This window comes from Pelophylax lessonae, assembly GCF_965119305.1.
Source record: "Pelophylax lessonae genome assembly, chromosome: 3".
Lineage (NCBI taxonomy): Eukaryota > Metazoa > Chordata > Amphibia > Anura > Ranidae > Pelophylax > Pelophylax lessonae.
Genome location: NC_138770.1, coordinates 471,881,787 through 471,895,752, shown reverse-complemented (window position 1 = coordinate 471,895,752; position 13,966 = coordinate 471,881,787). Strand labels below are relative to the sequence as shown.

The 13,966-nt window shown below is 43.6% G+C and overlaps 1 protein-coding gene across 1 annotated transcript in view; it reads left to right on the top strand.

The window, feature by feature from the left end:
* The window catches only part of TOMM20 (translocase of outer mitochondrial membrane 20), a 43,788-nt gene extending 30,288 nt beyond the window's left edge, over positions 1-13,500 (top strand). Inside the window, exon 5 of the mRNA XM_082252606.1 lies at positions 13,304-13,500. Within this exon, the coding sequence (XP_082108732.1) occupies positions 13,304-13,348 (45 nt within the window). The 3' untranslated portion in view covers positions 13,349-13,500. The remainder of the gene's footprint in view (positions 1-13,303) is intronic.
* Positions 13,501-13,966: the final 466 nt, after the last annotated feature.

Below are 13,966 nucleotides of genomic sequence, written 5' to 3'. Positions count from 1 at the left end.
CCTGTTCTGTGGGGTTCTCTCTCACTCTTTCTCTCCTGTAGGATCGAGGGGTGCTCTGTTTATGGCGACCGGGTGGTGCAGCCAGCGTGCTGGGGGTGTCCCTTAGCAGTGTTTTTTTTTTTTTTTTTTTTTTGTGGGGGCCCCCCCTATTTGCTCATGTAGTCCTTGGAGCACGTTTCCCCACCTGATCCCCTCTGAGGCTGTTGTGCCCCCAGGGTCCTAACCATCCTTTGATGCAGTCCTTTGTGTCCCAGGTGGAGGTAGTTTTTGGGCGGCGGGCTAGCAAAAAGTGCCCCCCCCCCCCCCAATCTCTCTCCTTTTTAGATCCTTAACTGATCTCCCTTTTCAAGGCGATCACCTGTTTGGAGCTACCCTGGATGAACTTCATTAAGGGTCTCACCGGGGGGGGGGGAAAGAGTACCTTCTTTCCTGCAGGCTGGTAAGGATCCTCGCCGTAGACGTGGCCTTCCTTCTCGGCTCATAAGAAGTTCTTTCGTCCCTCAGGGTTGGCCGAAAAGGGATCAAAGCCTCCTCAGAAGGATTCAAGCTACCTTGATCTGGCAAGACGAGAGCAGCATTCTCCAGACCCGCAGACAAGGCTCCTTCAGCATGAAGGTGCGCCCTCAGCCGTACCTGGGGTGGGGGGGGGATATCTTCGCTGGTTCCCGGAACTGTGGACTTCCTTGGTGTAAGACAAGTGGTCCACGAAGTAATACGGTCCGGCTACAAGATCGAGTTTCGTTCTTGCCCTCCGGAAAGGTTCTTTCCTTCCAATATGCGCCTGTCCCCGGACCGCTTACAGGCTCTCTTTGGGTCGGAGCAAGACCTGTTACTGCAAGGGGGATTGTCCCGGTTCTGACCTCCAGAAAGTTTTCAGGGGTTTTATTCTAACCTGTATACAGTCCCCAGGAAAGAGGTCAAGGTGTGTCCAATCCTGGACCTCAAGGCACTGAAGTGCTTTGTGCAGGTACAGAAGTTTAGAATGGAGTCCATTCGTATGGTGGTGGCATCCCTACATCAGGGGGATTTCCTTGCCTCTATCAACATCAAGGACGCTTGCCTAAACATTCCAATGTGTCAGTCACCAGCCCTTCCTCCGCTTTGCCGTGGGAGAGGAGCATTATCAGTTTGTGGCGTTACCTTTGGTCTCTCCTCCGCTCCTCGTGCCTTCACAAAAGTGTTGGCCCCGGTGCTAGCATTGTTACGTCAGCGGGTGATCGCAGTATTGGGCTACCTGGACAACCATCTTCTGCGTGCGGAGTCTATCTGCTGTTCTGGTGGACAACATGGAAATCACTATACGGACTCTGAGGGAGTTCGGCTGACTTCTGAACTATCAGAAGTCTGCTCTGGTTCCTTCCACAAAGCTGGACTATCTGGGTCTGACTCTGGACTCTGCTCAAGCCAGAATGATCCTTCCTCTGGACAAACTCCAGAAACTGTATGCTGCAATTCATCTTCTGCTGTCCCAACAGGTGGTCTTCCCTCCGGACTTGCATGCCAATGCTGGACCTGAAGGTTTCTACCTTCAAGGCGGTCCCGTTTGCACAGCTCCCTGCAAAGGGAGATCTTGGCCAAATTGGATAAGTGTCCTAAGTCTCTGGACAATCAGATCCGGCTGAGCCTGGACACAAAAGGGTCCCTGTTTTGGTGGCTTCGCTCTTTGGCTCTTCAACAGGGCAAATCCTTTCTCCTGTTGTATTGGACAGTGGTCACTATGGATGCCAGTCTGTTGGGGTGGGGAGGTGTCCTTGGCCGGAGCTCTGCTCAGGGTGTCTGGACACTGGAAGAGTCCAAACTACTGATGAATGTCCTGGAACTCCGAGCTATCAGGCTGTGCCTGCATCACTGGACAGATCCTCTTCAGGGGTTTTCAGTGCAAATTCAATTGGACAACGCCATGGCCGGGGCCTATGTCGCTCACCAGGTGGGCACAAGAAGTGTATTGGCAGCTCTGGAAGTAGCCGGCATTCTACGGTGGACAGAATGCTTCGTTCCGGCCCTCTCCGCCGTACACATTCCAGGAGTGGAAAATTGGCAGGCGGATTATCTCAGTCAAAAATAAACAAAGAAAAGCTGCGCTTAGATCAACCAGAACAAACTTAATACTATGAAAAAACCAATTCAAATACACTCAGCAGCTGCACATATGTAGGATAAAAACATGAACAAAAATAATAAAGGGAGGTGCAGCACTAGAAACATAGAAAATGTGTATCAGTCCAAAGAAAAACAGTCCTTCCGCAGGGGTCAGCTGTTTAATGAAATGTGTTCCACCACCACCAGATCATCTCCAACCATACTGCCTCTTACCCTCTTGTGCTAGTAATAGGGCATCCATATCCCACCACAGGCTCATCCAGACCTTCTTGATCAGCACTCAGCATGAACAGATAATTGTTCAGGATCAGGTTCCCAGGAAAGGATTCCAAAAAGGCCCCAAGAGTGGAGAAGGCACTCGTAGAGTAGTGCGTTTTTAAATAAAGGGCAATATTTATTTATAAAGCTGATAAACTCAGATCAAATTGCAGAGCAGCGTTGGCATGTAAATGTAGTCCGGTTTCTAACCGACAAAATGGCCGCTGCATCCTCAGCACAATGACGTCATGTGTCCCAGTCCTGCCCGACGCGGCATTTCGTCAACAGTTGAGGTCGTCAGGGGTGTGGTCAGCGGACGGCATCGCGCACTTAATATAGCAGCTGGAACAAGCGAGATCCTGCAGGATGTTAATCACTTTTGTGGAGTCTTTTAAATAAGAGGGAGTATTCACCACCAAAGGCTGGCGAAAGAAATCAATATATTTTCCTGCCCTAGATGTAATTGAGTTAATCCCACTAATTATTGGCCTCCCGGGAGGATTGGTCAAACATTAATAAATTTTGGGTAGGAAGTAAATGACTGGCACTTTGGACGATGACGGTATCAGAAATGCCTTTACTTTTTTTTGTAATAACATTATTCCTAAAACCTTCTTCCTCAACCAAATTAGTGAGCACCTTTTTTGAACTTTATAGTAGGGTTGCTGGCAAGGGGTGTATATCCGCATTGATTTGGGTGTTGAGCTTGCGCGGTTCTGTTTTCCTTCCGGTCCGAATGCTGCGCTCCTCAGTTAATTGAGCCACTCGTTCCCGCTACTATGTTAAGTGCACGATGCCGTCCGCCGACCATGCCCCTGACAATGTCATCTGTTGAGGAAATGCCGCATTGGGCGGGAGTGGGACGTGTGACATCATTGCGCTGAGGATGCAGCGGCCATTTTGTGGGTTAGAATCCGGACTACATTTACATGCTGATGCTGCTCTGCAATTTAATGTGAGTTTATCAGCTTTATAAATAAATATTGCCCTTCATTTAAAACCTACTACTCTGAATGCTTTTTCCACTCTTGGGGCCTTTTTGCAATCCTTTCCTGGGAACCTGATCCTGAACCATTATCTGTTCTTGCTGAGTGCTGATCAAGAAGGTCTGGATGAGCCTGTGGTGGGATATGAATGCCCTAGTACTAGCAACAGGACGGTACGAGGCAGTGTGGTTGGAGGTGATCTGGTGGTGGTGGCACACATTTGCCTAAACAGCTGACCCCTGTGGAAGGACTGTTTTTCTTTGGACACATTTTCTCTGTTTCTAGCACTGCACCTCCCTTTTATTTTTTTTGTTAATGGATTATCTCAGTCGGCAGGCATTGGACCAAGGGAGTGGTCCCTTCATCCGGATGTATTTCTTCAGTTGTGTCTTCGGTGGGGCACCCCCAAGGTGGTTTTTTTGGTGTCACTGCTCAACAGAAAGGTGCAGAGGTTTGTGGCACGATCACAGGATCCTCTGGCGGATGCCACAGATGTGCTGGTTGCCCCATGGGGCCCGAATCGTCTGATTTTACACCTTCCCTCCTCTCAAGCTTCTGCCGAGACTCTTGCGCAGGATCGAGGCAGGGATTCTGGTCATTTTTATTGGCTCCGGAGTGGCCTTGCTGATCTTGGTATGCCAACCTGGTGCGGCTGGTCTCCGCAGTCCCTTGGAGACTGTCTCTCAGGGAAGGATCTGCTGTCACAAGGGCCAATCTTTCATCCTGCTTTACAGTCAGTGACTTTGATTGCTTGGCTGTTGAAAGCCAGGTGCTGAAGTCGGTGTCTAAGTCGGTGGATCCAACCCTGTTGAAAGCGAAGAGGTCTACCTCCTAGGAAGATCTACATCGTACGTGGAAAAAGTACATTTCGTGGTGGGAGTCTCTTGGGGTTTACCCTCGCTCTTGGCTCGGATCTTGACCTTCCTTCAACAAGGGGTTGAACAGAAATTGTCTTTAAGTACCATCAAGGGCCGAGTATCAGCTTTGGCGGTCTTCTTCCAAGGACCTTTTGACTACATACTCCCTGGTGCGTGCCTTTCTTCAGGGTGTCCGACATTTGGTTCCTCCAGTGCGGGCTCCGTTGTCGCCTTGGGATCTTAATTTGGTGCTTTGAGCTCAGCCGAAGCCTCCTTTTGAAAATATTCAGGAGATTCCCCTGCTTACTTTGTCTCAGAAGGTGGCCTTTTTAGTGGCTATCCCCTCTGAGTGCAGGGTGCCGGAACTGGCGTCATTATCCTGTCGTTCACTTTACCCGGGTATTCACAAGTATAAGGTGGTTTTTCGCCCCTGTCCTTCATTCCTTCCAAAGGTTGTCTCTGATTTTGATTTGAATGAAGACATTGTGTTGCCTTCCTTGTGTCCTAGGCCTAAACATCCAAAGGAAATTGCCTTGGATGTGGCCCGGGCGTACCTCACAGCTACAGAGTCTTTCAGGAAGTCAAACTCTCTATTTGTACTCACGGATGGGCCTCAAAGAGTTGTCTGCTTCCTCTGCGACCATTTCCAGGTGAATCAGACAGACGGTGGTTCAGGCCTATTTCATAAGGCGTCAGGTTCCTCCTTCCCTGTCGAGGTGCACTCTACTTTGGTGCTTAGTACCTCCTGGGCCTTCCTTCATCAGGCGTTAGTGAAGCAGGTTTGCAAGGCGTTCACCTGGTCGTCTGTGCACACTCTTACAAAGTTTTTTTATCAAGTGGATGTGTTGGCATCTGCGGATGCTTCCTTTGGCCACAAGGTTTTGCAGGCTGGTGTTTGAGAGGAACTGATCCTCTTTAAGGGTGTATTGGTTTTTCAGGTGGGCTCCTGTTTAGTTGAGCCCCTGTTGCCTGGTTGACTAATGTTTAGCCTTGGGGAATTTTAGGGTTGTTCCCACTCCTCATGTTTAACGCTGCTTTGGGACATCCCGAAGATTAAGAATACCAGGAGCTGTGTCCGTCATTGAACGAAAGAGAAAATGGGATTTTTGACTTACCATAAAATCCATTTATATGATGTTCATTGACGGACACAGCACCCACCACTCTGCTGAGTTATCATTCTCCTGACACTGCTTGTTACAAAACTGAGTAGCTATAGCAGAGAGAGGGAGTATACCCCCCCCCCCCCCGGGACTGCCCATGGGTGTAGCCAGATTTTTTTTTTCCTGCCTAGTTGCTGCCTCCTGCAGGGGCAGTATAACCCAATGGTTATAAATACCAGGTGGTGTGTCTGTCAATGAACATCAGAGAAATGGATTTAACAGTAAGCCAAAAAACACTGTGACCTTAAAAAAAAAAAAAAATTAAAAACCCACCAATTGTCTAGGGCCTCGACTTTGAAAAAATATATAAGGTTTGGGGGTTAGAACTAATTTTCTAGCAAATAAAAAAATAAATAACATACTTTTACATGTAAACAAAAAGTGCCAGAAAACGCCTGGTCTTCAACTAGTTAAATAGAACTTGACCTAGTAAAGGGCCCTGTGGTACACCACTAGTGATTGGTCTCTGTTCTGACTGAACCCCATTTACAACCACACTCTGGTATCTATCCTTTAGCCAACTGTATATCCACTGAATACCAAGAGTTAAGTCCTAGCTTGTACAACTTTTGTATTAGATAATTTTGTGGAACTATATTAAATGCCTCGCTGAAATACAATATGCCCTCTGTAAAGCCATGCTGTTTTGGGTCCAACAAGTTGTGTATTTTTATCCACTTGGCGTCTGTTCAATAGCCAAAAGACTGCTACAGTGCAGGCTTAAATTGCCAGGAGGGTGTCTATGGAAGTCCTCCCGTTCTCGTGCGGACGGCGCACTCTGTAATCTTTGAGTCCTTGGGACTCGACTGATCATCGGGGTAAAGGGCCAATCACAGCGTCCCCTTACTACGTGATCAACTATCAGCCAATGACAGCTGATCCCAGAAGTAAACCGTGCACATCAAAGCAGGAGAAAAATTACCTGTTTGCAAAATTTTAAAAAACTTGTTTGTTTATTTGTTTGTTTTTTTTTTACATTTTTTGGTATTTTTTTCATTTGTTTAGCAGAAAATAAAAAAACCCAGTGGTGATTAAATGCCACCAGAAAAGCTTTGTGTGAAAAAAAAATTATAAAAAAAATCATATGGGTACAGTGTTGCTTGTTCGCGCAATTGTCATTCAAAGTGTGACCGCACTGAAAGCTGAAAATCGGCCTGGACAGGAAAGGAGTTTAGGTGCCCAGTAAGCACTGGTTAAGTGATCAATGATCCTTTTTCAGGAGTGATCCATTAACTTGACTACATCTGATGTTAAACTCACTGGCTTATAATTGCCAGCTTCTACCTTGCTGCCCATCTTGTGGATGGGTACAATATTCGCTGTCCGCCAGTCGTCGGGAACTTCTTGTGTTGGAAGAGATTGATTAAAAAGATCTCTTCATGGTCCAACAACTATATTTAGAAGTTCTCTTAGAACTCTGAGATGAATACCATCAGGGCTCATTGCTTTTTTTAAGCTTGAACCGAGCCAGTTCCTCTGCTACCTCTGTCTCCAGAAATCGTAAAAATTAACCGTAAATACTGGACCAATATGATTCCCCAACTATTATTTATTTCTGAGAAGACTGAACAGACGTAATTGTTTAAATGGTTTGCTACATGCTAGTCTCCTTAAAGATGTGTTGTGCCCAGTTTTTATTTTGGTGATCTAGTTGTATTTTTTCTTTCTATGTACCTATAAAAGGTTTTAATATTTCCTTTCTTAATAGATTTAGCAATTTCCTCCTTTTCTGTGCTTTGGCAGCACTGATTAATGTGTTTGGCCTCCTTTTGTCTAAAAATGAGTGTTTCTTACCTGACGGTCTCTTCCCTATGCTCTGTCTGTCCTTGGCCCTCTAATGCCATGAAGTCCAATGATGTTTTGAAAGGATGGGAGCGCCACACCAGCTTGTACAAACTTTTAAAATATCTTTATTTTGGAACAGCCAACATGTTTCAGGGGCTCAGCCCTCCCCCTTCATCAGGGCTAAAAACATGATGATGCAGGCACTTCGATAGAAAAGGCACAATGAAGAGCCTACAGCTCTGCATTAAACATGAGTACATCAAGGGACAATACACCGCTGGAGTGTAGAAGTATGGGATCAGGTAAGTAAAACTGCTTTTTGTGACCCTTAGGTCTAAAGGAGCATTGATCCTTGCAATGCAGGGAAAGCCCCACTGGGCCTTTAATATGTGTACCCAGAGCTGAAAAGTACTGACAGATACATGTCCATCATGTAGTACCATCTGTGAGGCATCTAATTGGTCCCAAATTCTGCAGCAGGACAATAGTCCAAATATAGTACAGGTCCCCAGAGAGCCAATGTTATTTTGGGAAAACTGAGACTTAGCCTTGCCTATTGGGAACAGCTGAACTCGGATGGTGTGTGGGAATTTTGGAGTAGGAGGAAGGATCTCTCTGCTGGCAATATGGTCCTCTGAAAACTTGGCAGCAAAAAGTAATATTGGAAACACACTGGCACCTTTCATAAAGAAGGTGAGAAACCAAAAGCATGGTAGGCTACACCAGGTTTTTAGGCTTACCAAGGAAAATGACTGCAACTAGTAATGGAAAACTGGTTCGGAAATAAAAGGTCCTTTGTTGCACACATGCTACACAACCTACACTGCGGCAACTTTGATAAGTGTTTTCAAAAGCCTGATTAAGGCAAACGCAGGCCCTGCAGTACCATCTAGAAAAACCGATCCGGGTTCCCAAGATCTGTACAAAGAAATGACAACCACCCCAACCTATAACTAGCCTTTGCAGCTAGGAGCACATGAAAGGGCAATGCGTGTTAAAAAAAAAAAAAAAAATTCCCAGATAACTTGCCAGCCTGCAACAAACTGAATTGAGCCTGTCTAACAGCTCACATTAAGATGGGGTTTAGTTTGCACACATTTGCAAATCGATGTGTAAGCTGCAGCGGTCACATCACAGCACCTCCATTGTATTGCAGTCCTAACTCTAAAATTTTCAGAGTCTCAAGTTGGAAGGCATATATATTAATGGTTAGATTAAGGGCATGGTTGCCATGATCTCCTGTCAATCAGAGATTTAAAAAGGAGGAAACAGATGGTCTCTGCATGAACAAGCTTTTGGCATTCCTAGCATACATACAGCAGCCAGTTCAGCTGTTAAAGGACATACCTGGCCCATGTCTTAAGGTGCACCATATAAATACCTATAAACCTCAAATATACAGTTTTTTTTTTTTTTAACCAATAAAAAAACAAATTGCTGACGTCCATATCTGTTGCACAAATCGTATTGCCAGACCAGTGAATGATAGATCCTTGTCATCATGCATTGGTGCACGGTTTCTTACAATTAATAGGTTTTGATGAAACTATATAAATTAACTACAGCTGTGGCCAGAAGTTTTGAGAGTGACACAAATATTTTCACAAAGTCTGCTGCCTCACTTTTTATGATGGCAATTTTCACATACTCCAGAATGTTATGAAGAGTGATCAGATGAATTGCAATTAATTGCAATGTCCCTATTTTCCATGAAAATTAACTTAATCCCATCAAAAAAACATTTGCATGTGTGAAAAAGACTTCAGGGTGCCCAAGAAAGTCCAGCAAGCTGCAGGATTGGGGCACCACCAGTGCAGAGCTTGCTCAGGAATGGCAGCAGGCAAGTGTGAGAGCATCTGCACGCACAGTGAGGTGAAGACTTTTGGAGGATGGCCTGGTGTCGAAGGGCAGCAAAGAAGCCACTTCTCTCCAGGAAAAACATCACGAACAGATTGGTATTCAGCAAAAGGTACGGGGATTGGACTGCTGAGGACTGGGGTAGTAATTTTCTCTGACCAATCCCCTTTCCGATTGTTTGGGGCATCTGGAAAAACCTTGTCCGGAGAAGAAAAGGGGGGGGGGGGCGCTACCATCAATCCCGTGCCATTCCAACTGTAAAGCATCCTGAGACCATTTATTTGTGGGGTTGTTTCTCAGCCAAGGGAGTGGGCTAACTCACATAGCCATGAATAAAGAAGGGTACAAAAATATTCTCCGAGAGCAACTTCTCCCAACCATCCAAGAACAGTTTGGTGATGAATAATGCCTTTTCCAGCATGATGGAGCACCTTGCCATAAGGCAAGACTGATAACGAAGTGGCTTTGGGTACAAAACATCGAAATTCTGGGTCCATGGCCAGGAAACTCCACAGACCCTAATCCCATTGAGAACTCGTGGTCAATCATCAAGAGGCGGGTGAACAAATTCTGACAAACTCAAAGCATTGATTATGCAAGAATGGTCTGCCATCAGTCAGAATTTGGCCCAGAAGTTGATTGACAGCATGCCAGGGAGAATTGTAGAGAAAAAGAAGGGTCAACACTGCAAATATTGACTCTTTGCATAAACGTAATGTAATTGTCAATAAAAGCCTTTGACACTCATGAAATGCTTGTAATTATGCTTCAGTATACCATAGAAAAACCTGACAAAAAGATCTAAAAACACAGAAGCAGCAGACTTTGTGAAAATTAATATTTGTGTCATTCTCAAAATATTTGGTCACGGCTGTACATTTTAAATCTAACAACCACAAAATCCATAATAATTCAATTTACATTCTGTGAAAACCATAACCTATAAATAAAGTGCTATGTGCAATCTTCCAAAGTGCATAAATGAAATTCATTAATTAAATATTGTGCTCCACAGCATCTGCGATGGGTAAAGAATTCAGTTGTAAACTTGATTTGTGGTTCCAACTTCCCCATGTGCAAAAGTGTCCTTGTGCAAAGTCACTATATCAAAGGTGCATTGTGTATCACCACCGTGCTTCAAAACAGAAGGATGGCCGCTTACCAAATGTAAAAATCCTACAAAGAGATCATATGCACTTAATCAGGAACACAGCCAAGGGTTGATTGCCTGCCAGCCTCAGAGCCTGCAGAACGGTCCATGCGTGCTGACATCACGCTACTGGCTCCTATCCAACGCATTTCCTCTCAGAAGGCCTCGACTGGGATTGGAGAAAGTCTTAATTCCCAGTCAATGCCTTCCGAGAGGAAATGCATTGGGTAGGAGCCAGTAGCTTGATGCACTAGGCACAGACCATTCTGCAGGCAGCCGTGCATCACCAATATTGGTCTGCTCTATACAGGCAACTGTCCTGTAAGTGCATTACATTTTTTTATCAAATGTCTTTTAAACGTTAATGCACTGTGTGTCCCCTCTGTTGCTTTTTTCTATACAAAATGTGAGTGACGAGAGCCAGAATTCACGCTAAATATTGGAGCCTGGCCGGCAATCAACCTTTGGCTGTGTTCCTGATTAAGCAAAAATGATCCCCTTGTGGGGAATAGTAAGCAATAGAGAGGACTCATAGCCCATTAACGTATAAAAAACTTAATGTACTTACAGGACAGTTACTTGTATAGAGCAGACAAATATCGGTGATGCACGGCCGCCTGCAGAACGGTCTGTGTGTGCTGTCACACTACAGGCTACTATCCAACGCATTTCCTCTCAGAAGGCCTCGACTGGGAATTAAGACTTTCTCCATTCCCAATCGAGGCCTTGTGAGAGGAAACTTGTATAGAAACCAGTAGTGTGACGTCAGCGCGCACAGACCGTTCTGCAGGCTCTGATGCTGGCCGGCAGTCAACCCTTGGCGTGTCCTTGATTAAGAGCATATGATCCGTTTGTAAGATCTTTACATTGGGTAAGCAGCCATCCTTTTGTTTTGAAGCAATGTGGTGATACACAATGCACCTTTTGATATATTGACTTTGCACAAGGACACTTATTTTTGCTTTTTTGCACGTGGGCAAGTTGGAACCACAGATCAAGTTTATAACTGTTTGAATTCATTACTCATTGCAGATGACGTGGAGCACAATATTTAATAAATTGCATTTATGCACTTTGGAAGATTGCACATAGCACATTTATATGCTATTGTTTTCAGAGAAATAATTGTTTTCAGAGAAATAATTGAGGAGTTATGGATTTTGTAGTTAGTTACAGTGTAGTTAATTTATATAGTTATATAATTTATCAAAACCTTTTGCAACAAACACAAGGCCCGCGGGCCCAATCCGGCCCTCCAGGCCATTTTATGTGGCCCTCGCACCTCTCCTGTAGCTGCAGGAGAGCTCCAGTCCTCCTCCAGACCTTATACATTCTGCTTTCAAGCAATGCCTCCAGCTTCTTCCCAGCAGCACCACAAGGTAAGGGAGGTGCACTGTGATGTAAGGGAGGGTGGGGGACTCGACTTTTGATGGTGGAGAGGCTCTTGACGTCTTATGTAAGGGTAGGGGATGCTCTTGAAATCTAGTCTTACAGATGCAACCGGCCCTTTTGAGGGCAATCATAATGCTGATGCGGCCCGCGATTAAATTGAGTTTGACACCTCTGCTCTAGGTCTTACCGACAATTAATTGTATCTTTATTTTCTAAAAATAATCCATACACATTTACTGTGTAAAGTGATAATAAACCCTCCCTTTTGCATCAATAGAAACATGCACATGGCAAGGCACATGCTTGCTCCTCCCTTCTCCTCTCTCGCTTCTCCAAGCTAACAGACTGGCTTGAGACTGCACTGTCCACCGTTGGTGCTTTTCTGTAAAGACTGGAAGTTTAGGGAAGCAGCACTGAAAGTTGTAAACTGCAAGTGCTGCAGTTAGAATTTGAACTAACAATTTACTGGGGAATGTTTGTGCTCAATATGTTAAGCTAAACATTTCTAAGGGTTTAATACTACGTTAATGGCTCTGTAATTTATTTTTCAATAAATCAATTCTTATGGTGTTTTTCTTCCTCCTTTAAAAAATCTTGTTTGAGCTCCTGAACCTTTTTCACACCTTCGTTTGTTTGCAACAAGCAGTGCAAGTTAATTGCCATCATGTGCTCTGTTCTAAGCACACAACAAATCCCATGGTCCCTAGACCCTCTCAGAAGCGAGCAAGAGAGTGGATATGCTCCTACACAAGGTGGGACAATTCAGGACGAATGTTGCCACCCTCTATAACAGGAAGTTTTTATCAGAGCATCAAAAAATAAAAATATAAACATTGGAATTTAGAAGAGGCTGAAAATATTTTTAATTTAAGAGAAATTGAATAGATTTTTAAATCAAAGTTCATTGTCCCTTTTAAGTCATTTCATATTGCATATTATATATTTTTTTCAGTCAAGATCTACTTTCCTATAACTAGATGCTTTAAAAAGCCTTAGACCTTTATAAGATTTTTATAGAAGCCGCAATATGATGTCTTGGTACCATTCACAGGGTAATTCACAGAATCCTAGAGGGGAATTTATCAAGACTAGAGCAGCCAAAATATCTGGATCAATTGTGTACGACCACCAATCAGCTAATATCTTCAGCTTGCTCAGATAAGCTTTGAAAATGAAATAGAGAAGCAATTGACTGCCATGCAAATCTGTTCCAGATTCTGCCTGCTCCAATTTTTCCTGAAATATGCAGACAATGGGAGGAACTGCAGTCGTCTTAACACCAATAATGGGTGGCAGTAATTAGTCTGGTTACAATAAATGCTCTGGTTTGGAAACCTACTGTCTGTTAAGGTCCTTCAATAAGATTAAATTATTTGTTAAGCCTTTTTGGATAAATTCGAATTTGAGTTTAAAATTATTTTCTAGATGTGTGAATAAAAATCTTGATTAGGTGGTTGCTATTGCTTTTGTGTGATAATAGGAGGATTTTGTGTATTCATTAGCAGTAGTTAAATATCTTAATACTGAATAATAGCTATGTCTACCTAGAGTTGGACACTTCTGTTCTAAGCATTGCTAATATTTCCTATAGGGGTGCCAAGACATTTCTTGACATTTTTCAAGACACAGTGACTGCTGCTGTATGTTAATACTGTCTTGCCTTTCTCAGGGAAAGTACAGTTATCCTTGCATTCCTTTGCAACATTCATCTGAAAAGTGAATTTTTCATTGGTTTACCCTAATTTTGTCTTTCAGAGAATTGGAAATGCTCAGAATCTAACAGAAGATGATGTTGAATAAAATGGAACCAAGTCATGTTGCTTCAGCACAGTAGTTACCTGAACTGTGAAATTCAAATATTAAATATGCTACCGTTTAAAAACAAGCATTTTTCTGTCCTGTTAATACATCTTTGTTACCAGTAAATTCATGTACAAGAAATAAACATGCCATCCAAACACTCAATTTTTTTGTGGGTAAAGGTGAAGTATTAAAATGTATTTAAAAAAAGTAATTTTTAGTATTATTAAAGTGGTAATAACCCCAAAAATAAAATGTTAATATATTGCAATTTACCAATTAACAGTTACTCTAGTTAAAAAGTCCATCTAGTTTAAACAACAGAAAAAAAAGATTGCAAACCATATACACTGTCCTATACCCACAGTTGATCTAGAGGAAGACAAACCCCCCCCCCAATAAAGCATGATCCAATTTGTTCGAGGAGGGGGACAAATTCCTTCCTGATTCCCCCCCCCCCCAAGAGGCAAATCCCATTTCCTTGATCAACTACACCTATAAATATTAGTATCCAGTTATACGCATTTAGGAAAGAATCCATGCTTTTTTTTTTTAAGGAAAATACAGAGGACTTTCTGTATTTGGAGAATAAATCACTTTTCTTTCAGACGTTAAGAG